This window comes from Mesocricetus auratus, unplaced genomic scaffold (genome assembly GCF_017639785.1).
Source record: "Mesocricetus auratus isolate SY011 unplaced genomic scaffold, BCM_Maur_2.0 Super-Scaffold_100676, whole genome shotgun sequence".
Taxonomy (NCBI): Eukaryota; Metazoa; Chordata; class Mammalia; order Rodentia; family Cricetidae; genus Mesocricetus; species Mesocricetus auratus.
Genome location: NW_024429266.1, coordinates 98181430 through 98209074, shown reverse-complemented (window position 1 = coordinate 98209074; position 27645 = coordinate 98181430). Strand labels below are relative to the sequence as shown.

The following is a 27645-nucleotide window of genomic DNA, read 5'->3' as shown; positions in this document are numbered from 1 at the left end:
ACTGGTGTGTACCTGTGACCCCAGCACTTGGGAGGACAAGGCACTAGAATTTTGAGTTCAGGACCAGACTGGACTACACTGTGAGAGTGTCTCCCTGCCCCCCACCAAGTCTGTAGTAATATCTCTGAAAATCTAAACTATGTAGTAAGCTGCTTTTAAATGTCTAGTCAATATGTGAAGGTGAATTTAGGCCTGTTTTTCTACCCTCCCTTTTACCTTGCTTTAAAATCTTTTACGTTTATTTGTGTATATGAGAGAGTGTGTGTACACACATGTGTCTGTCGAGGTAAGATGACAACTTGTAGGATTCACTTCTATCTTTCCACCATCTGGATGCCGGAGATGGAATTCAGGTCCACAGGCTTGGAAGCAAGCCCCTTAACCCGCGGAGCCTTCCCACCTTCCCACCGGCCCCTCCTTTAACCCGCGGAGCCTCCTCACCGGCCCCTCCTTTAACCCCGAGGAGCCTCCTCACCGGCCCCTCCTTTAACCCGCGGAGCCTTCCCACCGGCCCCTCCTCATCTTGTTCCGCAATGCAGGGCATTCAGTCCAGGGCACCGTGCATGTCATGCTGGCCATCTTGCGAGTCCTTGCTTTGATACAGGGTCTCTCTCTGTAAGTTGAAATTGTTCTGCCTCAACCTCCCAGACTGGTATGACAGTGTGTGTTACCTCAGCAGGCTTGGCCAGGGATCCATACCCTCTTCTGGGTGATGCTGACACAGTGGGTGTGGCAACCACACCTGGAAGGGTCAGGTGCGCGGAGAAAATTAACCCTAACTTCTAGTGAGAGACCATCACCGTAGATACGCAACGAGCAAACTTGAGAGAGGCTCACATGACTCTCATTGTGCGTCTGCGCGTGCCTGTGAGTGTGTATGCCTGTGTGTGTACATGCTTGCAAACATGCTGTTTTGCAAACACCTTCCATTCCATGTTTGTTTTGAGGCAGGGTCTCCCACTTAACCTGAAGCTCATCAATTAGTTTATATTCACCCATCCTCCTGCGTCTGTCTCCCCATGGGTGGGATTACCGGCGCCCGCCATCACTCCTGACTGCTTTTCACTGGTTTCTAGGAATTCAAGCTCAGGAGTTTGTGCTTGCAAGGCTAGCACTGTATATACCAGGCCATCTCCCCAGACCTGGAAGTGCTTCACTGATGCTGTCTAGACTTGAGTGATAAAAACACCATCTAAACTAAACTCACAGCCAGCAGCCGGGCGTTGGTGGCACACGCCTTCAATCCCAGCACTCGGGAGGCAGAGGCAGGCGGATCTCTGTGAGTTCGAGACCAGCCTGGTCTACAGAGCGAGTTCCAGGACAGCCTCCAAAGCCACAGAGAAACTCTGCCTCAAAAAACCAAAAAAAAAAAAAAAAAAAAAAAAAAAAAGAAAGAAAGAAAAAAAAAAAAAACCTCACAGCCATCGTATGTACATAGTCACCACAGGCTCAACCTCCACTGAGTGGCCACACATAAATGATGCCATCCCCGAAAAGCTAAGATGCCCATAGAGGGGCTGAGACAATGGGCAAGTTTTTAGGTAAGTGTGTGTCCACCGGAATGGTGTCCTGGGTTGAGTTTGCAAACTTTGTTATGATCTAAATAAAACTGGTGTGGTGCTGGGCGGTGGTGGCGCACGCCTTTAATCCCAGCACTCAGGAGGCAGAGGCAGGCGGATCTCTGTGAGTTCGAGGCCAGGCTGGTCTACAGAGTGAGTTCCAGGATAGGCTCCAAAACAATACAGAGAAACCCTGTCTGGAAAAAAAAAGAAACAAACAAAAAACTGGTGTGGCAATGTATACCTGGCATGCTAACACCAGGCAGAGGCAGGACACTAAAGAGTTAACAGTTCTGTGTCATCCTCAGCTACATTAGGTCCTGTCTCCAAAACAGTCAGTTATTTATGTATATGTGTGTGTCTGTGTGTGTGTTCATGCACGTGTGTATGTCTGGTTGTGTGCGCACCGGGGTGGAGGCCACAGGATTGCTATTTGTTTAGATACAAGGCCTCTCAGTGGCTTGCAGCCCGCTGACTCTTCTAGCCTGTCTGGTCAGGGAGGCCCGGGAGCCTCCTGTCTCTATGTCCCTATAAAGCTGCTGGCCTTGATTTTATGTGAGGCCTCAGGTCCTCCTGTTTGAAAGGCAAGCATTTTTACGGACTGCTTGCACACTCATGGCTGACCATTGCTACTCGGCAACGTGCAACACACACTCACACACACCAAAATGCTTTTCTTACGATTACACATGGCAGTGAGAGTGTTGTGTGCGTGGCTGGCCAAGAAGTCACCATGCAGCCCAAGAGTCACCTCCCATGTCACCTCTGGTAGGAGTGCTGGATGACATGGGCGCTGGGATTCAAGTTTAGGCCCTCATGTGTGCGTGACGCCGGCAGAGCCACCGTAACCCTCACGTTTAAGTTTCAGACAGGGTTCACCTAACATTACTTCTTTTGACTTTCCATGCAGTTAAAACGTAAAATCCACCGGGCGGTGGTGGCGCACGCCTTTAATCCCAGCACTCGGAGGCAGAGGCAGGCGGATCTCTGTGAGTCCAAGGCCAGGCTGGACCGACAGCCTCCAAAACAATACAGAGAAACCCTGTCTCGAAAAACCAAAAAAGAAAAAAGAAAAAAGAAAAATGTAAAATCCATTCTGAGCCTGAAACCCAGGGTTAGCCCCAGGTGCCAACATTGTGACCTTGTCTAGATCCTCCTGAAGAAGCAAGAATTGCTGGGACCTCTGAAGTGGTTTGGATAAGAATGGTCCCCATAGGCTCAAATATTTGAATGCTTGGTCAGCAGGGAGTGGCACTGTTTGGGAAGTGTTGGGAGGTGTGGCCTTCCTAGGTTTCAAAAGCCCTCGGGGCACAGTATTCTTCCTCCCCTTCCCCTTCCTCCCTCCCCTCTCCCCTCCCCTCCTCCCCCTTCTCTCCCTCCCCCCTTCCCCCTCCCCCTTCTCTCCCTCCCCCCTTCCCCGAGCATTCCAGCTGGGCTCCACCTGGCCTGGCTCCAGAGGGCTGTCACCTAGCCCTAATCCATCCTTTGTGTAAGGGGCATCTTTTGTTTCCCTTGCTGTCCTGTTGGTGAATCTTGCCTGAGAGTTGGCTGGGGGGCAACCCAGAAAAATCTCCTGCATGAGAATTTGCACTTGACAGGATGTTTTGAGGCTGTGTAAATCCACTTGCTAAGGTATAAATTGGAGAACAGTAGAAGCCCTGGGAGCAGGGAAAGCACTTCTGGGTCCACCCTGCAGCCAAGAAAGCCTCAAGTCGTTCTGAGGAGTCTCTGAGTCTTCTCTCCCTCAGCTACTGCTCCAGCACAAAGCCTGTCGGTCTGTTCCTGTCGTGATGACCATGGACTTAGCCTGTGAAACGGTAATGGGGTGACAGGACACTGACCAGGACAGCCACCATCCCAGAGGAAGATCTGAAGCAGAAACCAGACAGAGAGGGGTCGGTGAGCACAACGGTCCTGAGGCAGAAGGAAGTTTGCTGAGCAGAAGGTGACTTTAAACCAATGTCTGCGAAGAGCAAGGGGTGACAAGGTAGGCGCAGGAGCCATCCCCAGGTCAGCTACGAGTGCTTGGTCAGGGCATTTTTGTTTGGTTTTGGAGACAGTATTTCTCTGTGTAGCCCTGGCTGGCCTGGAACTCACAGAGATCCTCCACCTGCCTCCGCCTCCCGAGTGCTGGGATTAAAGGCGTGTGTGACATTTATATCTCATGTTCTTGCTGGGAATAAACCAACTGTTGTTATCTCCCGGAGTCTGACAGTCAATCTGCACTGGGGTTTCAGTCGTAACCCTTCCCACACAGCTCATTTCCGTGTGATACCTGCAGGGGTCCCCGCGTGTGCTTAGTCCAGATTTCCAAGATCCTGAGCTGCTGCTGTGCCTGAGACAGAGCCTGGCCAGCCTGGAGAAGCAAATGAAGGGGGAGGGCAAAGAAACGGGGGCCGTCTGGAGGCAGGGAGTGAGAAGGGCCTGGGATCTCAACCGCATTTTGGAGATGAGGGCCAGGCATGAAGATGGAGAGAGACGAGTACAAGTGATTTCAGAATCAGCGCTGTTCAACATGATTGTGAGCTCGTCATTTACAGAGCTGGGAGAGGAGAGTAACTCAGGGCCGGAGTCAGCCTAGAATTCCCCAGTGAGGGGCTGGGGGTGTGGCCAGGGGTGTGGCCCCCTCCTAGAATCCCTCAGCAAAGGGATTGGAGGGATGGCCATGGGTGGAGCCCCCTCCTAGAATCTCTCAGTGAGGGGATTGGAGGCGTGGCCATGGGTGGAGCCCCCTCCTAGAATCTCTCAGTGAGGGGATTGGAGGGGTGGCCAGGGGGAGCCCCCTCCTAGAATCTCTCAGTGAGGGATTAGAGGCGTGGCCATGGGTGGAGCCCCCTCCTAGAATCTCTCAGTGAGGGGATTGGAGGCGTGGCCCGGGGGGAGCCCCCTCCTAGAATCTCTCAGTGAGGGATTAGAGGTGTGGCCATGGGTGGAGCCCCCTCCTAGAATCCCTCAGTGAGGGCCTAGCGGCCCACCCTGTTGCCTAGAATCTCCCCGCTGTGAGGCTGTATCCTTACTGGCATGACTGGAAAAAACCTGGGTTTCATTCTTAGCACTGTGAAAGCAAGACAAAAAACCAGGGCTCAGTAGGAAGCGCATTTGCCGCTCTTTCAGAGGACTGCGCTGGGCTCTCAGCGGCTTACGGCCGTCATCCACAGTCCCGTCATACGTTCCGTATACTACTCATACACATACAAATACATCTTTTTTTTTTTTTTGGTTTTTCGAGACAGGGTTTCTCTGTAGCTTTGGATGCTGTCCTGGAACTCACTTTGTAGACCAGGCTGGCCTCGAACTCACAGAGATCCGCCTGCCTCTGCCTCCCGAGTGCTGGGATTAAAGGCGTGTGCCACCAACGCCCAGCCTTTTTTTTTTTTAAACCTACAAAAAATTGCCAGGTACTGGTGGCACACACCATTAAATGAGCACTCAGGAGGCAGAGTCAGGAGAATCCTGAGTAGAGGCCAACCTGGTCTACACAACGAGTTCCGGGTCAGTCAGGGCTACACAGAGAAACCCTATCTCGAAAAACCAAAAACCAAAGAAACCCTTGGAAAGAAAACCAAGAAATGTTGGGCCCCAGCCCCATGGGGTCTCTGTGAGTTGCTGGTCAGCCTACAAGTGCAACTTGTTTTCCAGTCCAAGTGCTTTCTGTTTTCTAGTCCTGGCTTACTGCCCTGGCCTTGACCCTCTGACACCAACATCCAGCAGGAGGAAAACAACGATCTCTTCTACCTGGGGTTTTTTCCACTGTGCTGTAAACTTGTATAAAAAGCTCCTCCCTCCTACAAGGGAGAGACCTCTTAGCACTTGCAATGAAGACACACACACACACACACACACACACTCTCCTGGCAATAAAGGCAGCCCATGCATTCTCTTAGGACAAACAGCTGGATGTCTGGTCTCTCTTTTCCTGATACCCTGGACTTGCTAGTGGCGGTGGCGCGGCAAAGAAATGTGTAGTATTGACGTATCGCACTTTCAAAAACAAAACGAAAAACAAACTAGCATTGGCCCTGAATTTTTGAGTGTATTTTACAGGTGGAGGACGGGAGGCCAGCCGCCCCGTATTCTCACACACACCCGTTTACAGACGAAACCTCGACGCCCAGATTTTTTTGTTCTTTTTCTTTTCTTTTTGTTTGAGACAGGGTTTCTCCTCTGTATAACAGCCCTAGCTGTCGTGGAACTAACTCTGCAGACCAGGCTGGCCTCGAACTCAAAGAGACCCACCTCGCTCGGCGGGTACCCAGGCAGGCTGAGTGTGCTTTCTTTGCACAGCCTGCGTCTGAAGCCTGGGGTGACCTGACTTGGCGTCTTCCTCCGCCGTGCGGATGGAAACTGACGCCTGAGGTACAGGGTCACCCTTGCGTGCACGTGGAAAGGGGTCACTTGGATGTCAACGTCGGCTCACGCCAGAGAAACAACAGGGAACGCGGCGGGAATCGAAGCGAGCCCGCAAGCAGCGGCGCGGCGCAAGTGCACATGCGCGGCGGGCGGACACTCTAGCGCTCGGCGTCCTGGGGCCCAGGGACAAACGCATGCTGCTTGCGCGCATGCGTGCTGCGCTAGCCACGCCTCCCTCGCGGGCGGGAAGAGGCGGCGGGCGGAGGACCGTTAGTGCGCAGGCGCGCGTCGACGCGTGAGTCGGTACGAGCTGCCCTCCTCCGCGCCCCGGCGTCGGCTGGTGGAGTGCGCAGGCGCAGGAAGTCTTCAGCAGAAAGCAGACCGAGCCCGGGGGCCGGGCGCGGGGCCTTGTGGGAGGGCTTAAGGAAGTAAAATGGCGGACCTGGCGAACGAAGGTAGGGGAGGCGCCGTCGGAGGCCAGCTGGTGGCGAGCGGGCGGGGGGCGGGAGGTTGAGGGAGCCTCAGAGCCGAAGGGTGAGCGCCTCAGCCTGCGAGAGTGCAGCCTCGTCCTGTCTGGGCTCCCGGCGGGCCCCCCCACCATGGCGTCCGGTTCCCGGCCCGGTTCCTCACGGCAGCCCGGGCTTCTGTCTCCGCCCGGCCTCGAGGCTCCCGAGCCGCGCAGCGACCGCCACCTGAGGCCTTCTCGCATCGCACGCCGGCCCGGAAGCCCAACGGGCGGGAGACGCGGCCCCGCGGCCTCGGGTGGGGCGAGACCTCGGGGCCTGCTCGCCGGCCCAGCGCGCCACGCTCCCTTCCCCGCCCCCCTCGCCCGAGGCCCGGGCCTCCGTCCCCGGGCTGGCCTTAGGCCCAGCTCCCAGCCATCCCACGAGGTCCTCGGCCACCGCGACCCGTGGCTTGCATTCCGAGCTCTGCTCAAACCCGAACCCGTCGCCCCTATTCCCGCCACTGGCTTTCACGCTCTTTGGGGTGCACCTGATGTCCCCCCCATTTAAGCCTGGCCGCCTGATCTTGAAGGTCCCAACTGCTTCTGCACATCCCATTTTTGTTTTTGACCCCGTGATACTCTCCCGCTTGAGTGGTGTGACTATGGGAAGGCTACCCAAATGTGCCACAGAACTCACACCCTTCTTCCCACCAGTCCCCAAGTCCTTTGGGCTGCAGTTCGTATCCCCTAGTTAAGGCTTTGCCACCGGATCTGCAGGTCCTCATTGCCTCCCCCTCCTCTGTGCACCCTCCCCGGTGGGGCCCTGATGCCCCATCTGAGCACTCTGGGCGATGCCACACTTCCCCAGTATCATAGTCAGCCGCCCTGCAGCCTGATGCCCTCTGATGGTCTCCCTTGGGGGCTGCTCCTGGGGTGTAGTTTTGGAACTTTAGAGGTCTATTTTTAGCCCTGTCCTTTCTCCCTGCGCAACTACAGGCAGGCTGATAGCGGCGGGCACCTGGTTCTCCACCGTGCAATATTCCTTCCTGCCCGTGACGTGTTGTGTGTAGCCTGAGCCTTCCTTCTGTGGACGACTCAGAGAGTGATGCTCTTCACAGAGCACACTTGGCACGGGTGGGGGAGGGCGCTGGGATGGTGCCGGGAGGATGGAGGTAGTGTTTACACCTGCCATTCTCAGTCTCCACGCGAGCCTGGAAAGGTAGGTGGTGTAGGTGAGTTGCCTGAGGCAGGTCGAGAGTCAGGGCTGTATGAACCAGAGTGTGCTGGGCTAAGCCCCCGTTCATGTCTGTTTGGCCTCATTTTAAGGAGCCTTTGTGGGTGGAGGCAGGAGGGGATGTGTTCTAAACCCACACTTTTAAGAGTTGTTAGGGCTTTATAGTTGGCTGTCTTCAAACTCTCCTTACAGCTAAAGCTAGTTTTGAAGCCCTGGTCCTCCTGCCCCCACCTCCCAGGTGCTGGGATGACAGGTGTGCAGTGTTGCATGTAGCTAGTGCCACTGAGATCTTTGTAATGTGCTGTTTACAACAGAATCCCCTCCCCAAAACCAGTTCTCTCAACCTGTCTTCTGTGGTTGTCGATGGAAATGCCCCTTAGCCCAGAACCACTGCCTCTGTTTCCGCAGGGTGTCCTGCCTCTCTCTCTCCTGCTGCGCCTTAACCAGAAGCTAGAGTGACCCTCCTACACAGACCCTCCCTCCCTCCCTGACCCCCTGTGCCCTGCCTCTGGAGTACCCCGCCCACCCTGGCCACCTGTCTTTCTTCATGCTACCTTACTCCCAAGGAGTCCCCTGGCCACCTGCTTTCCTTGGTGGCCACCTTCCTTGTGCCTTCTGCCCTGCTGTATTCCCATCACAGCTGTCAGTCAGCAGGCTAGGGCTGGCTCTCCATCACTAGTGGCCCTGCTGCTGGAGCAGTGCTTGTTCCTGAAACTGTCCCAGGGCTGAATCTTCCATGAGAAAGGGGCCAGGGAAGGGGTTTATTGCTGAGGGCTCTTGCTGAGATGGGCCTTGGAGCAATTTGGATTTGCTGTTCCCTGGGGCTGTGTTTTCTTGTGGCTCCCACACACACTGTCCACAGTAAATTGCCCGTTTGGTTGTAAAATTGAAATGGGGGAGTGTTTGGCACTGAAGTTTGTACCTAGGAAGGGCTGTGCCCATCTGCTGTTTTATCCCCCCAGTCCTGTCAGAGGTGAAGTTTTTGTGCCTCCGATCCATCGTTTCTGACTACTATTGGTAACCAGAACACTCCCGTCTCTTGGACATGTTCCCAGCACACTGTTTGATGCCTTGTCACCTTTGTAAAGTAGTTGTGTTGTTTTGAGACAGTGTCATGTAGTTCAGGCTGGCCTTGAACTTGCTGTGTAGCTGAGGATGACCTTGAACACTGACCCTTCTGCCTCCACTTTCCCAGTTCTGGACAAGTGTGTGGCTGACATGACTGTGCATATTGGGCTAGCACTCAGTCCCTTAGCCTTGGCTCTGTAGCCTCTGTGTTTTGAAGCCATAGGCATGAGTGCCCTAGGGCTGTGGCTCCTGCCCTTCCAGGCCCACATCTGTAGCTCCCTTGTCTTCCCTCCCAGACTCCCTTTCATCCATCTCATTTCTCTGCCCTGGGCCATCCCTTCTCAGGCATTCTGAAATAACGGCTGTCTAACTTGACTGCGAATTCAGAGTCAACTCACACACGCCCCCCTCCGGTCCTCTTCAGTCCATAGATGCTTGGTTTCCATCTGGTATGGTGCTTGGGTAGCTCCACAGCTCCAGGTCTCCAGGCCCTTGGATTCCTGTGCTGCCAAGGCCAGACCAGGTTGCAGAGCCCTGGCCAGTGCAGCTCAGGTGAGGTGCCCCCTGCTCGCATGTAAGGAAGCACCCTCAGTTGCAGTCCAGTGCTGTATCCTGCAGGCTCTTGTTGCCATGGTGATCTCAGCCCTTCTGTGGAACTTCTGTAGTTCATGGCTTTGAAAAGTCTCCTTGAAGGCTTCTCTCCTGGGAGAGAGACAGACAGGATGGAGCAAGGTTTTCCTACACACCTCGTCCTGTTTCGAGAGTCTCTCAGCACCACAGATAGCACAGAAGAGTGGGACCCAGCAGAGCCAACAGTGGCTTCTAGCTATTCATTGGCCAGCTGAGTTCCTGGCAGAGCTGTGTGTGCATGGTGGGGAGCAGGAGCCACCTTGGGCTGCACAGAGCTTCCCATACATTTTAGGGTTAGCAGCATACCCTGTCTTCAGTCTCCTGCCCCAGGGTCATGACTTCCTAAAATACCTCCATACATAGCCCTACCCTATGAGTTGGGGTAGCTGCAGAGTCATCTCTCAGGTAAGGCCTACAGGTGTCAGGATCGTGGCACAGACTGTACCCTAGAGCAAATCAGGCTAGTGCTCTTTCTTTGCTCTGAGGCCTCAACCTCAGTTTTCCCACCAGCAAAATGGGAGTGCGGATTATGGCCCCAGTCTCATGGCTCTGTGGGCCTTGATGAGCACTCACTGGCAGCTGTTGTCCCTCCCTGAACCAGCATTTCAGACATGGGCAGTCCTGGCGCAGTGGGGGACGAGAGAGGAGGGAGGGGAAAGAAGGAAAGAAAGAACGAACATTGGGTGTGGCTTGGTGGTCTTGGCTTCTGTCCACAGTATCACATGATGATGGAGGGGAGTGAGTGAGTCGTGGGTCTCTGCTCCACTGAGATGACCCTAGCTAAGTGCGGCTAGGAGCCCAGGAGGCTCACCTCTGTCCCTTGATTACTGCCTGCCGGTCTGCATGACCCTGCAGCCCAGGGGTCCTGCCCTTAGTCGTGACAGTTATGTGGCCTCGTCACTTGTGACCATCAGAGTTGAGCTTGGTGCCTGGCCTCTTCCCCTCCTTTCATGCCCTGCACTTAACCTTTAGGTCAAAGCAAAGGAAGAGCACAGGGCTGCATGCTGGCATAGATGGGTGACAGGTGGTCCTGGTCTCTAGCAGAGGAGTGAGGGCAGAGGGAGTTTGACAGTCGGGCTGCAGAAACTTTACCCTCTGAAGACAGTGTCAGTGTGGCAAGAGCCAGTTGAACTACCTCTGCTCAATGGGGTTGAGTTGGAGTGAGTGGAGGCAGGTGATCTTGGAGAAGCTGGGCCCAGTGGCCCAGTTGAGTTATCTTGGCACTTGGGAGGCTGAAGCAGGAACATCTCAGGTTCAGGTCAGCCTGGGCTACATGCTTAGTAATTTCAAGGCTAGCCTGGGCACTTGGCAAGACCCTATCTCAAAATTCAAAAAGGGAAAAAAGAATGATGTTCAGAGTGGGCACGGGGAGGGAGGGAAGGTTCAGGCTCGGGCCTGTGCTGGGAGGCTGGTAGCTCTCCAAGGTGCTTACTTCCCAGCCACCCAAGACTGGTGACAGTAGTGCAGGCTCCTCTATCTGTCTTCCTCTGCACAGGCTTCTCCTTGGGGTGCCCTCAGTGTAGTGGAGAAAAGCATCCCACACACTCCTCTGTGCCCAGGGCACCCAGAGAGTTTAAAACTTTCCAGGAAGGCAGAGTGGAGCACCACAGGCAGAAGTTGTCACCTTGTGTGACGCCCAGTGGAGGGGCTGCTCACTTCACTTCCATTGGGGCTTCTGCGTGTGTTTTTGAGTAGGAATCGGCCTGAGGTTCTGTAATTTCAGGGAAGGCTTCAGGTTTCTGACTTGGTTTGAAAATGAGGAACTGATTTGGGCCAGCTTGTACATTTGGGGTTTGCTGGGCTGGAGGACAGACAACTGCCGCCCCTTCCCCAGAAAGACTGAGGACATGTGGACACCTCATGCCTGTTGTGCCTGGTTGAGCACTCCTTGAACGTCCTAAGGGTCTGTGGTGACTGCAGGGGACCATCTGTCCTTGTTTTGCCAGCGCTCAGAGGGCAGCAGCCAACAGGCCTCACCATGTCCAGGATCCCGGGACCACTGTAGGGCTACAACCTCGTAATGACCTCACCCAGCTTCTGCCAGGTAGCTGGGAAGACAGCCTGTGCCAGTGGCCCAAGTACTTTGCTTTAAGAGTTTAAAGAGTGTATACATGTACACACACATCAGCTGGGGTGTCATTCAGTGCTGAGCAAAGGCCCTGGGCCAGCACTGGAGAAGTTGGTCACCTCTTAGCTGTTGCTGTAAAGCCTAGGTTTTTGGGTCCTGGGTTTATATCCTGTCTGTACCCAAGGGTATTTTGCCTGGGCCCAGCCAGCGGGCTCCTGTCTCATCTCATTTCTGCATCTGGGCGCTAGGCAGGGACAGGAGCCGCTCTGAGTGACTGGCCCTGTGCAGTGTGGCTGTGTGGGTCCTGCTGGCCACAAATGTAGATTATCATGTCCCCTCTGCTACACTGGGCAGGGTGGGGCTGTGGTTGGGGCTAGTGTAGGATGAGTGGCAACTCCCCAGGACATCAGCTACACCTCCCCCCCATCCTCTCACCAGAAGGACTAATCCCTTAGTTCAGGATCACTCCTGGTAGAGGGCCAGCAGTCTAGGGAGACTCTGCTGGGTGATGCCGTCTGCCCTAGTCAAGCCTGCTGGGACAGGGACTTGACCTGCTTTCTTGCCATGATGTTGACTGTATGTGGTGGGACTGGCAGTCCATGGCTCTCTGGTCCTGTGCTTCGGGTAGTGATCTCCACCTGCCACACTCTAAGTGCCATGAGCAGCCCCATGTGGCAGGGAGTTGATGGAGTCACACCATGGGGGCAGCTGCCTGCCAGCCAAGTGTGAGGTTCCTCCCTTCATGCCATGGCTGCCGGCATCTCTGTCAATGTTGGATGCCTCCAGTGTCACAAAGTGCAGCCCTTCCACCTCCTGGCGGGGCACCACAGTGCCTCCTGTATTCTAGGGTGGCTTTGTGGTCCATGGCTCAAGTGACTTCTGTGAGGACATCCTCCCTCCTTGCATGCAGATGCAGCTGCTGTGTTGCTTAGTTCTGGCTTCCCTAGTTAGCCTGGCACCTGCAGGTTCTTAGCTCATCTTGCCTTCCCTCAAAGTCTGCCGCAAGCCTCTGGGATCGCCAGCCAACGAGCATTGTGTCAAGCATATCACTGTTGGTCACCTGAAGGCTAGCAGCTGCCTTTGCACTCATGGCCTGTGCTTCCAGATGGCCTCAGTGTTTTGTCATGTGGTTCTGAGTGTGATTGCAGTGACAGGAACTAACCCTGCCTTGGAACTTGCAGTGGGTCACTGTGTCCTCAAGCACTTGAACACAGGTCTTATTTACCTTTCCCTGTTCAGACTCAGCCCCGAATCCAAGTGACTGAGGTGGCCTGGGATGCACCCCCACTCCCACCCCACCATGTGCTCCAGAGGCCTTGGGTTTCCTTGCAGCTGGGCTACAGGGGCCTTTCCCCACCAGCCGTCTCTCACTTTGACCCCACCAGGTCTGTGAGGCCACCCAGGCCGCCTTCCTGTGTTGTTAGGCTGGGGAGCTCCATGTCACTTCTCTTTCTTCCCTTTTGTGAGCTCTCTGGGGTTTGGCCAGACTCAGTGTGAGTGGCCCCTCCCAAGCTGTCGGGTTGGAGGAGGTGACATATGTGGTGCATCCTTCTCTGGGTCTCCCGTTGAGGAGCTGAGCCACCGGGCATGGTGGTCACTCACCCCAGAGGCTGGTCCTTTGCTGCCGTTGGCATCCCTGTGGCCAGGACCTCCTTGGCCTGTGCTGTGCCTCCTGGACACTCAGTAGTCAGCCTTACCAGTGCAGTGACGTTAGCCAAGAGTGCGGGTGACAGGTGCTCCGTGTGTTGGCCACCGGTGTTGTGTTGCTCCCACGGCGGCGGGGAAGGTGTTCACATGGGCACAAGGTGAAAGTCATATAGAAAAAGCGGATGGCGTGGAGAGTGCATTCCCAAGCAATGCCCCGCCAGTACCTCCATGAGGACAGTTCGGACTTCTAGAGAGGTCACAGGAAGATGCTTCCAGGTGCCACCCTCCTGGTGCAGGGCTAGGAAGCCTGAGACACAGGCATCCTCACTCCCCACTGCGGAGCTGGCAGTGACCAGCGCTGACAAGTGAGACTTGTTCTGCGAGGGGCTGCCTCTGCTCAGTGCAGATTTGCTCACACGACAGCTGAGTCCTGGATTAAAGTGGCTGGCGCGGGCCCAGCATGCTGGAGGATGTTTGCCGATGGTGCGTGAGGATAAGAAGGTGGCGACACTATTGCCTTGCTGACGAGGTGCTGAGCACTTCAGTGACTGCCCAGCTGCCATGGCCGTCTGGAGGCAGAAAGGAAGTGTGGGCTCCTGCTTCCTCCCTTCTGCCTGTCTCTGCCTGCTGTGGTGACCCAGGCCCCAAAGCTCCTCTCAGGTGGTTGTCACCTAGGGTGTTGGATGACAGGTGCTTTGTTCTGGATGCCACAACTCCAAAGGAGGACAGGGGCGGCCCATGTGCAGAGACCTTGGGGTCATAGCTGATACTTGGTGAGGCTGGCCGTGCAGAGCCTGCAGCAGCGCAGATGAAGTTCTGCGTTAGGGCTAGGAGATCCCAGAGAGCACGTGTCTGCTGTGGGTGAATGGCAGGGGCCACAAGAAGACTCAAGACAGCACCATGTGGCTCCTTACCTCAGCCAGGCTGGCCCCTCACTCCCTTTTGAAGAGGAATAGTAGGTTCAAGAAGCCAGGACTTGAGGCCAGGGCATATGGGTAGGACGGCTTCCCATCACCACTCCAAAAAAAGTCGGCCCAGAGCCAGGCTTCTTCCTGGAGTGACTTGGAGCCTTGAAGTTCACCATACTGGGTACAGGTGTGACTTGGGAGTTTGATAAGGGCCAGATGTGAGTGCTGTGGCCATCAGGATCCTCCCCAGCTCCTTTCTGATCACTGACATCATCCCCCTGCAGCTGCCTGTCCTGTGTGCTGAGAGAACTCCTCTCCTGGGGACACGGGAATAGCATCTACCCCTTCCACACAGATGAAGGTCCCAGTTACAAACCAGAGTAGGGCCAAGTGTGTGAGCCCAAAGCAGCTTCCCCAGCCTGTGACCTCTATCCCTTCCAGAAACCGAAGCCCATGGTCATTTAGGGCAGAATTGGCATGCAAAGCTGAGAGGAAGGGCCTGTGTCTCAGGGGAGGGTCCAGTGACCTTACAGCCTCCTGGGCAGTGTGTCATTTGGTGAGTGTACTCGTGGTGTCTGAGATACCATGAAGCCAGCTGCTGTTTTGCTGGGAACTTGTAACAGCTGTGAAGCTGTGTGTGGAGTGGAGGGTTCAGGGCTCACTCCTGTCCCCCAGCCTTGGGATTCCTGGTGTGCCTGCACCCTCTTCTCCTGCCTTAGCCTCTGCTATACTCTCCTGTGGAGGTGTTTTTTAGTGCTCTATCTGCATGTATGCCTGCACACCAGAGGAGGGCATCAGATCCCATTATAGATGATTGTGAACCACCATGTGGTTGCTGGGAATTGAACTCAAGATTCCAGTGCTCTTAACTGCTGAGCCATCTCTTCAGCCCCTTATTTCTGTTTTTTAAAGAGATGTTTTAATTATGTGTGTGGATTTGTGCACGTGACTACAGAGTTGTTAGAGGCCAGAAGAGGGTGGTGGGTCCTCTGGCATGAGCCACCTGATACGGGTGCTGGGAACCAAACCCCGGTCCTCAAGAGCAGGAACTACGCCTGCCTCTCAGTAGCTCTCCAGTACCTTCTGTTTTCATTTGTACTCAGGACACCCTTCAGTGTGTAGTTCCTATGTGTGCCAACAAGCCTCTTACCCACTCAGCCATCTTGAGAACTAGCCCTGTTTGTTTTTAAGGTGGTCTCGTGTATCCTGTAGCCCAGGCTGGTCGTGAACTTCTGATCCTCCTGCCTCTGCCTCCCAAGAGCTAGTTAGGAGTGCAGGTGTGTGCGCCACCACGTGTGGTTTTGTGCATGCTAGGTGGGTGTTGTATTCGTGGAGCTACATGTCCTGCCGGGAGTGGGTGGATTAGGTGTCTGTCATACCTGGGGCCTTGGTAAGGACAGTCTGGATGGTTCCAAGTCAGAACCATGCCAGGGCGAGTCTGATGTGCATTGATGTCACCTGCCTGAGTGCTTCCAAGTGCTGCTGTCCCCAGCTGAGCGTGCCTCTGAGCTCCTTGTAGTTGTAGCTTATCTGATGGCTCTCCCTGCCTCAGCCCTGCCAGGCGCTGTCTTTATGTCCACCAGATTCCTGGAGAGGCCTGGCCTTCTTGCTGACCTGACACATGTACCTAGGGAACGCATGCTTGTTGGTACTGAGGGACTGGTGGGGCCGCGTTTCTAGGGGCAGGTGGCAGGGGCAGGCTGGCTTCAGCAGCAGCAGGTACCATTATTGGCCTGACAACATCTGAGGCCTGCTGGCCACACACATAGCCTAGGGACTGGAGAGCCAGCCCTCTGCATTATAACTGCCCTGCTCCAAGGTCCTAGCTAGTGACGGGTGGCCAGGCAGCCCTAGAAGGAGAGTGTCTTCTCATAGCCCCAGCCATGCACTCGTGAGCAGTCTCCTGGGCCCAGGCGCTGTCCTCAGCAAGCCTGGAGTGAGGGTGGCTTGAAAGGGACCAAGATGGCCAAGTGCTGGCTCACTGGTGCTGGGTGCAGAGGCGGAGCTGGGGCCGGGCTTTGGCCTAGCTGCCTAGCTGGATCACAGAGGTGCCGACAGGGCTCCAGAGACCTGGCACACACTCCTGGTGAGCTGCTCCTCTGCCCAGCCTCCCGCCTCCCCCGCTGTCATTTGTGCTGGCTGTGGCTACAGAGTGTGAGCCTGACTGGAAAGAATGCCATTTGAGCTTCAACTTGGGCTATAAGGCAGATATCCCGACATGAATGGTCACAGGAGTACTGGGGACTGAGGTAGCGAGAATGTCACCTGTTAGCAGTCTGCCTGCTTAGGATCTGTGGTCCCAGAGTCTAGCCCAGTGGTGTCCTGTGTTGCGGATGGTATCTTGTCCCACCAGGTCCCGCCGCCCTTCTCAGCCCCAAATAAGCACACAGACGCTATATTATTAAACTGTTGGCCAGTGACTAGGGCTTCTTATTGGCTAGCTCTGTCTTAATTATTAACCCTTTTTTTTTTTTTTTTTTTTTGGTTTTTCGAGACAGGGTTTCTCTGTGGCTTTGGAGGATGTCCTGGAACTAGCTCTTATAGACCAGGCTGGTCTCGAACTCACAAAGATCTGCCTGTCTCTGCCTCCTGAGTGCTGGGATTAAAGGCGTGCGCCACCAACGCCCGGCTATTAACCCATTTTTATAACCTATTCATTTCCATTTAGTCTTGGCTAACTGGAGAATGCCCGGACCTGTTACTTCTTTGGTGGCTGTCTGTCTCTGGTGGGCTCTCCCAGAATTCTCCTCTCCTAGTCCCGCCTATCTTCCTGCCTCATGGGCCAAATGTTGTTTTCTATTCATCAACCAATAAGAGGAACATATACAGAAAGACATCCCCCATTAGTCCTGTTTCTCTAAGAGCATGTATGAGTATGGGCCTGGCTGCGTATCCCTTCTCAAGCCTGTTCCCTGATGGTCGCCTTTTGTTCCTTTCTTCTCCATGTCTTCTCCCTATGTGCCAAGCATGGACACACATATATTTGCCACCCCAGGCACTGTGGCTCTCCAGCACTGTGTCCCATATAGTGCCCACGCTTACTTTATGCAGCCTCAGAGACTGGTGGTGCTCGTGGGAGTTACCATAGCCACAAGGACACCACCGGTCACATGTCCTGTCCCATCAGGTACAGAACCTGCCACTGTCTGCCTCTGGGCAGCAAGTCATGGCAAGTAAGTCCTTTCTAATTAGCACCTATGGGTAGGTTGGGTTTCTTGAGTCACTGTCTAAAGAGCAGGAGCCTAAAGACCAGCTGCTTGTAAGTCAGCCATGATAGTACACACCTTCAATCCCAGAACTTGGTGGGCAGAGGCAGGAACATCTATCTCTGTGACTTGGAGGCCAACCTGATATACATAGTAAGCACCCCCCCCCAAAAACAAATTCCCAAGTTGGTGTCTAGCTCTTAGGCAGGAGTGATATGATGCCCTGGTGTCTTGCACTCTGCCGACTTCTCGAACTCCAGTCCTGCATCCCTGCCCCAGTAATGTGCATGCAGAAAGGGACAGGACCATGCTACTGAGGGACTCCATGTGCAGATGCCCCTGACAGCCTCTGAGCAGCTGGGTGTTCCATGAGCTGCTTTTAAATTATTTCTGTGTATGTTGCGTGCGTGCGTGCGTGTGTTGTTGGGTACCTGTGCACACACACTGGAATATTTATACATGTGTGTTTAGCTGGCTAGAAACAAGTCATGTTGACTGTTCAGATGCAGCATTGGGAAAACACTGGTGTTTCTTTTTGCAGAAAAGCCTGCTGTCGCACCATCCGTCTTTGTGTTTCAGAAGGACAAAGGACAGAAGGTAAGGGACCACTGTGCACTCTGCATACACACCTTCCTCAGACTTGCTTTGCCTCCTAAGAAGGCAGTGAAAACCAGGCTGACGACTGGAGCATGCGCTCGTGACAGGTCTCCAGCATCCTCCCAGGTCCCAGTTCTGTGTTCTAGAATTGTCTCCCTATCCTGGGAACTGTGGGAAGGACAGAGGTTGATGAGTTCAAGAGTAGCAAGTACTGTGCACATCTTGGGGTGCATGGAGCACATAGCCCCCACTCTATCTCCAGCATCCCAGAAAAGTGTCCTAGCTTGGGTATGTCACTGCATCTGAAATAATCTTGGCCTTACTGTCCCCGCCTCTGCTTCCTGTCTATGGAGCTGGCGTCTCCCTCTCTGAGGACATATCACACCAGGGACCATGTACCGCATGTCTAGTGAGCACTGTGTCTGGGCCTTGCCCCATATGGAGAGGCAATAACCAAGGATGCCACTGTCCACTTGACTGTCCTTCTCAAGGCCATCCATTTGTAATTTTCTGTACATAGCTGTGTGTAGGGACAGAGGCATGTCAGAAGACAGAGGCTGCTAGTGGCCTGGCTCCCAGCTGTGTGACTCTGCTACATTTGCATCTGTTGGGAGGCTGGCAGTATTTGACAGTGCTAGGTAATCAGCTGAGAGCTGCTGTGTGGGTCTGTACTCGGGAGGGAAGCTGCTGCCTGCTCCACCTCCGTGTCTGCCAGGGAGACACTGCCCGATGGTGGTGTTGAACCAGACTTGCTGTCTGTTCCTGTCTTTTGCTGAAGCATCTGGAGGCCCTGGGAAACTGCTGGTATGTTTTGGTGACAAGAATGGTTTCCAGAATGCCATTGCGGCCTTCTGTCTCCAGCCTGGTGACAGCTGTGTCCTGGGGTCCGAGGTCCATGTGGGTTGTTTTCTGTCCAGTGTTGGTAGTATCTGGACTTTCTGAAACCCTCCTGTGACCATGTGTAAGACAGCTTCAGTTGGCTGTGTTGGAAGTCCCCACCGTCCCCAGCTGCCCCTTTTCTTCTGTGTGGACAGACTCACAGTGAGTGTTGATGGCTGGGGCGGCTTGGGGACTCTGCAGTTTGCATGTTTACACAGAGACAGGAGGGAGACTCAAGTCTGAGCATTGGGGTAGACAGGAGATTCTTAAAGCAAAGATGGTCACAGAATTAGTTCTTTTTTTTTTTTTTTTTTTGGTTTTTTTTTTTTTGGTTTTTCGAGACAGGGTTTCTCTGTATTGTTTTGGAGGCTGTCCTGGAACTCACTCTGTAGACCAGGCTGGCCTCGAACTCACAGAGATCCGCCTGCCTCTGCCTCCTGAGTGCTGGGATTAAAGGCGTGCACCACCAACGCCCGGCTCAGAATTATTTCTTGAGTATACTGTATTACTTGGGTCATCTTACCTACCTTGGAGTTATGCTTTTCTCCAGAAGAGAACTGGCTGCTTTGGGGAGGCCTGGACTTAGCATTGGCGGTGGCTGCTTTGCCCCTTAAATGGCCTGTAGAGGTGTGTTCCTGGGGTTGGGCCCGATGGCTGACCAGTCCTGTGAACAAAGGCTCGTGTCCTGGCACAGGGTCTGCTTGTCTCCAGCAGGCCTAGTCACTATCTCTGGGCTGTGGGCAATGCTCCCTTAGCTCAGTTTTTGTGATTTAATGTCTCCTAAGCTACAGTTCTGTTGTCATGAGTCTCTTCTGCCTTACTGGGATCCAAACCCAGGTCCTCTGAGAGGAGAGTCAGCATTGTCAGCTTCTGGGCCAAAACCTTGTCTATTTAAGCAAACAGCAACCATCAACAACAAAGAGTGTGTGAGACCTTTGTCCTTCTGTTCTCAGGCAAGACCAGCCAGGCTTCTCTCAGGAGTCTGTCTCCCCCTTGCTCTGTCTTCGTTTTTGCTGTTATATTTTCAGTTTTATTTGGGAAGTTCTCAGATCCTCAGAAAAGATGATATTAAGGCTGGGCGGATGGTAGCACACACCTTTAATCCCAGCATTAGGAGGCAGAGGCCAGCCTGGACTGCACAGTGAAACCCTGTGTTGGGGGAATGGGCTGATACTAGCATCCGAACCCAGTGCTCATGTCTGCCTAGCATCCCCAAGGGCTCTGACTGAGGAAGGATTTGGTGCACTCGGTGCCTAGACTGTGGTCCCTTCCATAGCACCAGGAGCAGAGCACTCCTGGAAAGTAGTGTGGAGACAAAGTCCAGTTGTCTCAAACACCCCTTAAAGCCTTTATGTGTGGGATGAACTTCCTGATCTGTGGCAGTCAAAAAGTCTGTTGTCAACGAGGGGAGTGGGTGCCCCTAGTTGTCCTGTGTGAGGTAGGAAGACTGCAAGGTTTGGGCTAGCCTGGGCTACAGAGCAGGACCCTGGTTTTAGAGAGAGAGAGAGAGAGCTCTCAGTCTATGTAAAGCAGGCTGCACTGGATGGCGGTGCAGGACTAGAAAGGGAGCAGGTGGCTCAGCTGCCTGCCAGGAGACTTGCATCACTGGCCGTGCAGTGGCAGTGGCATGTTGGCTGTGTTGCCCAGGGTGACAAGTGGCCACCTCCTGCTGCTGCCTGGGATAGGAAATGTGCCCACTCCTGTTTGTTTTATAGGTGTTGTTTGTTTCTATCATTTGTTTTTGGTGATAGAATCAGGAGCTGTGTTCCAGTCCAACATCCTAGCACCAAAGCACATCCCCAATCTAAGCTTGGTTGTTTATTAATAATTATTACTTTGGTTTGGAGACAGGGTCTCACTATGTCACCCTGGCTGGTATAGAACTTGCTTTTTTGAGCTCATGGAGATCAGCTTGCTTCTGCCTCCACCTCCCAGGTACTGGGATAAAGGTTTGTACTACCATGCATGGCTTATTTATTCATTTTTGTTTTTTTTGTTTTCTCTGTGGCTTTGGAGGCTGTCCTGGAACTCACTCTGTAGAGGCTGGTCTCGAACTCACAGAGATCCGCCTGCCTCTGCCTCCCAAGTGCAGGGATTAAAGGCGTGCGCTTATTTGTTCATTTTTGAGATTAGAAATCTCATGCTTGAGGTTAGAGCTGGCTCAGCAGTAAAGAGCACTAATTGCTCTTGTGGAGAACTTGGCTTCAGTTTCCAGTGCCCACAAGGAGGCTCACAGCCGTCTGTAACTCCAGCTCCAGGGATCAGACATCCTTCTCTGACCTCTGTGGATTCATGGCGCACATACTATTTGCAGGTTAACGCTCACACATGAAAAACACGGAGTCTCCATCAGTGCAGTGGTGGTGCATGCCTTTAATCCCAGCACTCGGGAGGCAGAGGCAGGCGGATCTCTTGAGATTGAGGCCAGCCTGGTCTATGAAGTGAGTTCCAGGACAGTCAGAGCTGTTACACAGAGAGACCCTGTCTTAAGGGGAAAAAAACCCCAACAACAATAAAAGTGTCAGGGTAGCTGGGTGGTTTTGTTTGTTTGTTTGGTAATTTATTTTACTTGTATGAGTATTTTGCCTGCATCTATCCAAGGAGATCAGAAGAGGGTGTCAAGTCCCCTGGAACTGGCTTTTCATTCAGATAGTTGTGAGTTGTCGTGTGGCGCTGAGAATCAAACATGGGTCTTCTAGAAAAGCAGGCAATGTCAGCCCTGTGGTCATTATTTTTACTATAGAATCTCTTAATAGCCCAAGCTGTTCTTGAACTCACTGTGTAACCCAGGCTAGCCTTGAACTTTTTTTTTAAAGAAGTATTTTTTAAATTTATTTTTACTTTTTATGTGTATTGGTATTTTGCCACAGAACTGGAACTACAGACAGTTGTGAGCTGCTATGTGGGTGCTGGGAATCAAACCCAGGTCCTCTGGGAGAGTCTTCAGTGTTCTTAACCCCTGAGCCATCTCTCCAGCCCTAGCCTTGAACTCTTTGTTTTTTTTTTTAAAAGATTTATTTATTTATTACATATACAGTGTTCTGCCTACATGCTAGAAGAGGGTACCAGATTGAACTGTAGATGGTTGTGAGCCATCATGTGGTTGCTGGGAATTGAACTCAGGACCTCTGGAAGAGCAGTCAGTGCTCTTAACCTCTGAGCCATCTCTCCAGCCCGCCTTGAACTCTTGAACTGATCTTCTTGCCTGTCTCCTGAGTGGGAGGGTGGTGTGGGAACTGAGGGTGGAACCCAGGTTCTTCCACATGTGAGGCAAGTGTTCTACGATGGAACCACAGCCCAGTTTTTTATTTTGTTTTATTTTGAGACAGTTTTGTGCTGTAGCCCGAGCTGGGGTTCAAGTTTCTGAATGCTGGGGTGACGGGTGTGCTATTCCTGTAGACTCCAGACCTTTGACACCTGAAGCCTCGTGGCCATACTGGCGGCATGCTTGCTCTTCTCTGTCCTGTGTCTTGGGAATGCTGTCTGTGGGCTAGGTATGAGGCAGCCACTTCTCCCTCTCCGTGCTTGCTCTGCTGTCAGTCATAGGCTGCTGCTGTCAGTGGTGTCCTTCACAGCGCCTTGAGCAGTAGTTAGTGCTGTTAGCCCCATCAATCCGGTGCTCCCTGGGCAGGTGACAGGCAGCACCTACCTATGTCCATTGTATCCATAGCACCTGGACCTTTGGCTCTTTAGTGTGGCTGTCCCTGGGGGATACAGAATTAGAAGGGGGTGGCAGGCTGGTGTGATATGACTTAGTACTGGAAGACAGGCAGAACCTTCGTTTTCTTTGCCCCAGGCCCCCAATCGCCCACTGTGTGCCTTCCTTGTGACGCCAGTCAACTGATCCTGGCTCCCACTCTCCCTGTAGCCATTGTGCCCCTGGGAAGACCTTGCACAGGAAGCTGATGCTGACTCTTGATGATACTGAGCTCTGAGTATGAAGTGGTCTTCTGTAGGAGCTTTGTGAGCGATCCCCGCCCCTCTGGACCAGGGTCTCACTGTGACAAGTCTGGCCTGGATCTCACCGTCCTCAGTCTGCTGCTGAGTGCTGAGATCACAGGCTTGTGCCACCATACCTGGCCTTGAAGGAAGTTTGATGGAGCCGTTTCTTTCCACAGGGCTCTGCGTTTCTTGTATTTTCTTTTGATGGGGGTCATGTTTCAAAGTAGCACCCATGCCACGTCTGGTGACACAATCCTCCGTCCCAGCCACCCGGGAGGCTGAGACAAGAGGGCCCCTGGAGCACAGGACTCAAGGTGACCTGGGCATCACCGCAAGACCATGACTCATATCACAGCACAGCCCTATGGGCAAGTCATACCCTCAATATTTCCTTCATCTTTGGCCAGCCACGGCCATTTCAGTTATTGGCTGAGAACCAACGGTGGACAGTGTTGTGTGGGGCTCGGAGCCCTGGAGCCCTGGGTCACTGTGGCAGGGCATCACCTGTGAGAAAGAGTCAGGGCCACAGGTGCTTGGCCTAGCCGCCCTCAGAGTCCCCAGGTCTACCTCAAAGGCTTCCGGCATTAGCTTTTGCATCCCTTGGCCTTTTCCAAATAAGCGCACACCCAGGATGTGTGGGATGAGCCTAGGAAAGCCAGAAGCCCTTCTGTCCCTTGTCCTGTCCACTGACAACATTTTAGTGTCTAGCTGGAGTGGCAGAACCCTCAGGGTTTGATCTCTATATCATGTCTCCTTCCTTGTTCTAAGAGAGGCTCAGAGCCTACCTGCCCAAGAACCCTGTGCATGGGAAGGAAGAGGTAGGAACAGGGACCCTCCCCTTCCCCTTGGTGTGGCCTTCTGTGTACATTGAAGGAAAATTGTCTTTTTTGCCCCTCAGTCCTCCACAGAGCACAAAGACTTGCCGGAGTCGGGAGAGGAGCCTCGGGGGGAGGCGGAGGCGCCCCGCTCTGATGCGGGGCACCCCGAATCTGCTGGGGAGCATGCCTTAGACCCTCCTGCCCCTGCTAGTGCTTCCGCCAGCTCTCCTCCGCCCCCTACTCCTGCAGCCCAGCCTCCTTGTGTGCGAGAACTGTCGGGGGTAAGTGCCCACAGCCCACTCTGCATTCTGTTACTCGGGGCTACCAGGTCCTGAGTCCCTGTCCCTTTAGCCCCAAGACCACCCAAAGCAGCTGGGAAGGGGCAGCAAGTATTTACTTGGCCCATTTAGTCATGCCACTGACCAGACAGGGGGACTGACCCCTCTATCTGTACCACAGTGAGAAATGGGGCCTGCTTCCTGGGAGATGGGAGGGGCCCTTCGAGAAGCTGGTCCGCACTTGTCACCCTCCCAGGCTACTCCTGGCCCTTTGGCCTCCTCCCACCTCTCTTCTCATGAATCCGAGTGCTCAAGTTCAGGGTCTTAGGAACCCAAGGCTCTGGAGACTCTGAGCTTGAACTGCAAGGGAGCAAGAGGAGGGCTGGGCGGTGGTGGCACACGCCTTTAATCCCAGCACTCTCTCAGCACTCGGGAGGCAGAAGCAAGCAGATCTCTGAGTTCAAGGCCAGGCTGGTCTACAGAGTGAGGTCCAGGACAGCCAAAGCTGCACAGAGAAACCCTGTCTTATAGGGGGAAAAAAGAAGCAAGAGGAGGGAAAGCCTCGCCCCTCCCTTGAGCACGTGTGGAAGACATAGGTGAAGGATGGGCAGCTTACACCTCAATGGCAGGAGGTGGCTCAGTGGATAGAAACATTTGCTGTGAGACTAGGATGACCTGAGTTCAAATTCCAACACCCACATAAAAAGCCAGACATGGCTACCTGTACCTGAAACCCCAGCATTGTGGGGAGGAATGAGATGGGAGAGGTCAGAGTTCGGTGGCTGGCCAGCCTAGTCCAAAATGATGAGCTGGTCTCCAGACACAGACATACTCCAGGTTAGATAAGAAGAGCCCAGCACCATCGCTAAGTCACCAGGTGTGTGATGACAGCAGGACCAGGCTCTGCCTGCATCCCTTGCAGGCCCGAGTGATCCCCCTCTTCGTGCCAGCCACAGCCCCGAAGCCTAGGTCATTCTAGGAGAAGGTTTGACCAGGGTGGTGCTGTGGTCCTGCCCTGTCATTTGAGGATTCAGGGTGTGAGGGGAAAGAAGCAGGGTTTTGATGGTGTATGTGGGGCTGTGGGAAGATCCTCTGTAATGCAGAAGAGAAGTGACCACAGAAACCACATGAATAGGGTACTCCATTTTTACTTTGGACAGAGTCCCCTGGAAACTGCCTCCTGTCTCTGTGCAGAGGAGTGCTGGCTTCCAGGCTAAGCGAGGAGCAGGTCCATCCCAGAGCCCTTATGACAGAAGCTGCTCTCCAGAGCTGGTGTCCTGTGTGGTGACCTGGGCCCACAGAGCCTGGCTTCTTGATTTTCATGGGCTGCAAACTTGAGCAGCATAGTCCCCGGTCATCCAGTGAAAGGGGCCTCCAGACAAGGGGGGGGTGGGGGGGGTGACCCAGCGCTTACAACCTCACAGTGCCTGGAGCAGCACTGCCACACCACTTGGTGACAGCGCTGAGCCACCAGGCCAGTGCAGAGTTCTCAGTGGGGAAGCTGGGCTGGCTGCCAACGGTAGTCTCGTGGCTGGCACATCGCACAGACATGCTGTAATTTGGGTCAATTGGGCTGTAAATCCAGTTGGGTGGAACCTGATCCCGGGGATACCAGGCTGAGCTCTCCAGTCCCTGTACGGCAGAGCAGGCTTTTATTTTGCTGTGCCCTCCGTCTCAGTTGAGGGAGCTGCTCGGCTACCCAGAGGACTCCTTCATTTCTCCAGTCTGTCTATGTACTCCATGCCGTGTTTCCCGGGTGTGGAGGGTGAAAACGAACTTGTGTGATGAGCAGCCTCCTGGCCTGAGGACACTGGAAAGACCATGTTGTGCAGCACCATGTGCACCTGTCCCTTTAGAATGCCGTCCTTGGGGACAGCTTTTGTGCTCTTGTGCTCGTGTGTGTGTGTGTGTGTGTGTGTGTGTGTGTGTGTGTGTGTGTGTGTGTGTGTGTGAGACACACACATATATCTATTATATCTATCATATATATCGCACCCACACTTAAAATTGTGTGTATATCTGTGGACCCAAGATGCATTTGAGTTTCGTACCCCTGGAACTGGGGTTAAAGGTGGTTGTGAGATGCCTCATGTGAGGGCTGGGAACTTCTGTCCTGTAGACAACCAGTGAGTGCTCTGACCACTGAGCCATCTCTCCAGCCCTGAGGACAGCCTCTTTGATGTGTCTTGTCAGCTGGCCACCCCATCGCACCCACAAGTGGCTTGTGTGTGCTTCTCATCCAGCGCCTATTTGCCAAGACCAGCTAGGTTCATGCTCTGTGGGGTCTTTCTCAAGCGTGGTCTCACACAGCTCAGGTTGGCTTTGAATTCTTGGTCTTCCTGCCTCTGCCTCCCACCTCCTGCTGGCAGAGCTGAGCCGGTCCACAGGGTCCACAGGTCCACAGGTCCACAGGTCCACAGGTCCACAGGTCCACAGCTGCCATGAGCACCACTCTGAGCTTCTTCGTCCAACCAAGGTGGTATGGGAATCAGCTGGAACACTGGCTTGGCCTTTCCCCGGCTCCCTGGTTGTTGAGGCAGATGCCTCACTCAACCTGTGTGTCCTCCTGGAGCCCTTGTCCTTGAAGCAGTAGGACTCATGGAAGCTTCCGTCCCCACACGTGTCCCCAGTGGTATCCCAGATGAATCCACGAGAGCCTGCTTCCTTGGTGGAACTGAGCAGCAGCAAAGCAACCATGACACGTGAGGGTGTGAGGAGCTGTGTCCACAGCCGTGACACGTGAGGGTGTGGACAGCAGTGTCCACAGCCGCGACACGTGAGGATGTGGGAGCTGTGTCCACAGCTGACCCAGGTGCGAGTCTGCAGGGTCTTCAGCACTCACCAGTGCCTGCAGAGTCCCCAGGGTGACTCAGCCTTGCAGGTTGGGCATGGATCCAGCAAGGTAGCAAAGACCAAGAGAATGTTCTCAAGGCATCTCAGAGGGCAGAAGCTTCAAGGCTCACACACAGTATGGCTACCACTATGTCCTGGGTTGTAGTCCCTGGCTGGTTCTCTGAGGCGCAGAATTCTCTGGGCAGGTTCCCAGCAAATGTCTGTTGTGTGGCCAGGTACCAGTTTGGGCTAGATTTGGGGTCCAGTGGGGTGACACCACAGGTCAGCATCTGTATCCTACTGGAGCAGTGTGAGCATAGAAATTTGCTGTGGGCTTGGTGCCCACCTGGGGGCAGGTGGTGGAGACATGTGGTCAGGTCTTGGGCTGCTCCTTTTTTTTTTCCCACACCCCATTATGTGACCCCCAAGTGCTGAAAAACTGCAGAGCCCTCATGCTTTTCCTGATATCCTCTGCAGCCTCTAGAGATCTGACATTGCATGGAAGGCAGAGCCTGGCTCAATCTCAGTGATGAGCTCTTGGGGTGGGGGTGGGGTGGGGAGCCGGTGCTGCCTGGGGGTCATTGCTGTTCCTGTCTTGTGAGTGCGAGAAGTAGAAAGCAGAGGCAGGCTTGCTTGCTTCTCTGACACGGGCCTGAGCTGTCAGCTCACACTGAGGAGAAAGCCCAAGTCTGTTAGAAATTTGCCGTGTGTCACTGAGTAAATGTCCCACCCTCTCTGGGCTTGCTGCTGCAGACTCCAGCACACTGCCTATCTGCGCAGTTCCTGGACTGAGCCAGTGTTTACATTGTTACAGGATTATAAGCAAAAGTGAGCAGATGCAGCCTGTGAGCCAAAAGTGCTGGCTTTCTGGCCCTTTATGGGAAAAAAAACGGGCCAGGGCCCGCTGCGGGAGGGTCTCTGCTGGCGCTCACCGTCTTTGGGTTTATTGATTGCATCGGTCTTTGGAACATTCTCTTGTGTCGTCTCATTTAACCCTCAGCAACTCCTTGGAGCCAGTACTCCCCCCATTTGGCTCAGCTTGAGCCTGGGGCACTTGGGGGCCCGTAGGAAAATGGATTCTTGCGCTTTCCTAAGTGGCCCGAATCCACCAGAAGTGTGTGTTCACGTTGGCCTTTGCTTCTGGCCACAATGTCTAAAGGGTGATGTAGCACTGTGTGGACCCA

General features: G+C 53.9%; 1 protein-coding gene across 2 annotated transcripts in view; it reads left to right on the top strand.

Annotated features, from left to right (window-relative positions):
• The first annotated feature begins 6237 nt into the window (after positions 1-6237).
• Positions 6238-27645, top strand: part of Ranbp3 (RAN binding protein 3) — a 37114-nt gene continuing 15706 nt past the window's right edge. The window contains exons 1-3 of one of the 2 annotated variants that reach the window (XM_013121496.3): positions 6238-6364; positions 17657-17712; positions 23432-23632. In XM_013121496.3, the coding sequence (XP_012976950.1) occupies positions 6343-6364; positions 17657-17712; positions 23432-23632 (279 nt within the window). In that variant the 5' untranslated portion in view covers positions 6238-6342. The remainder of the gene's footprint in view (positions 6365-17656; positions 17713-23431; positions 23633-27645) is intronic. The other variant, XM_005081365.3, reaches the window with a different exon arrangement.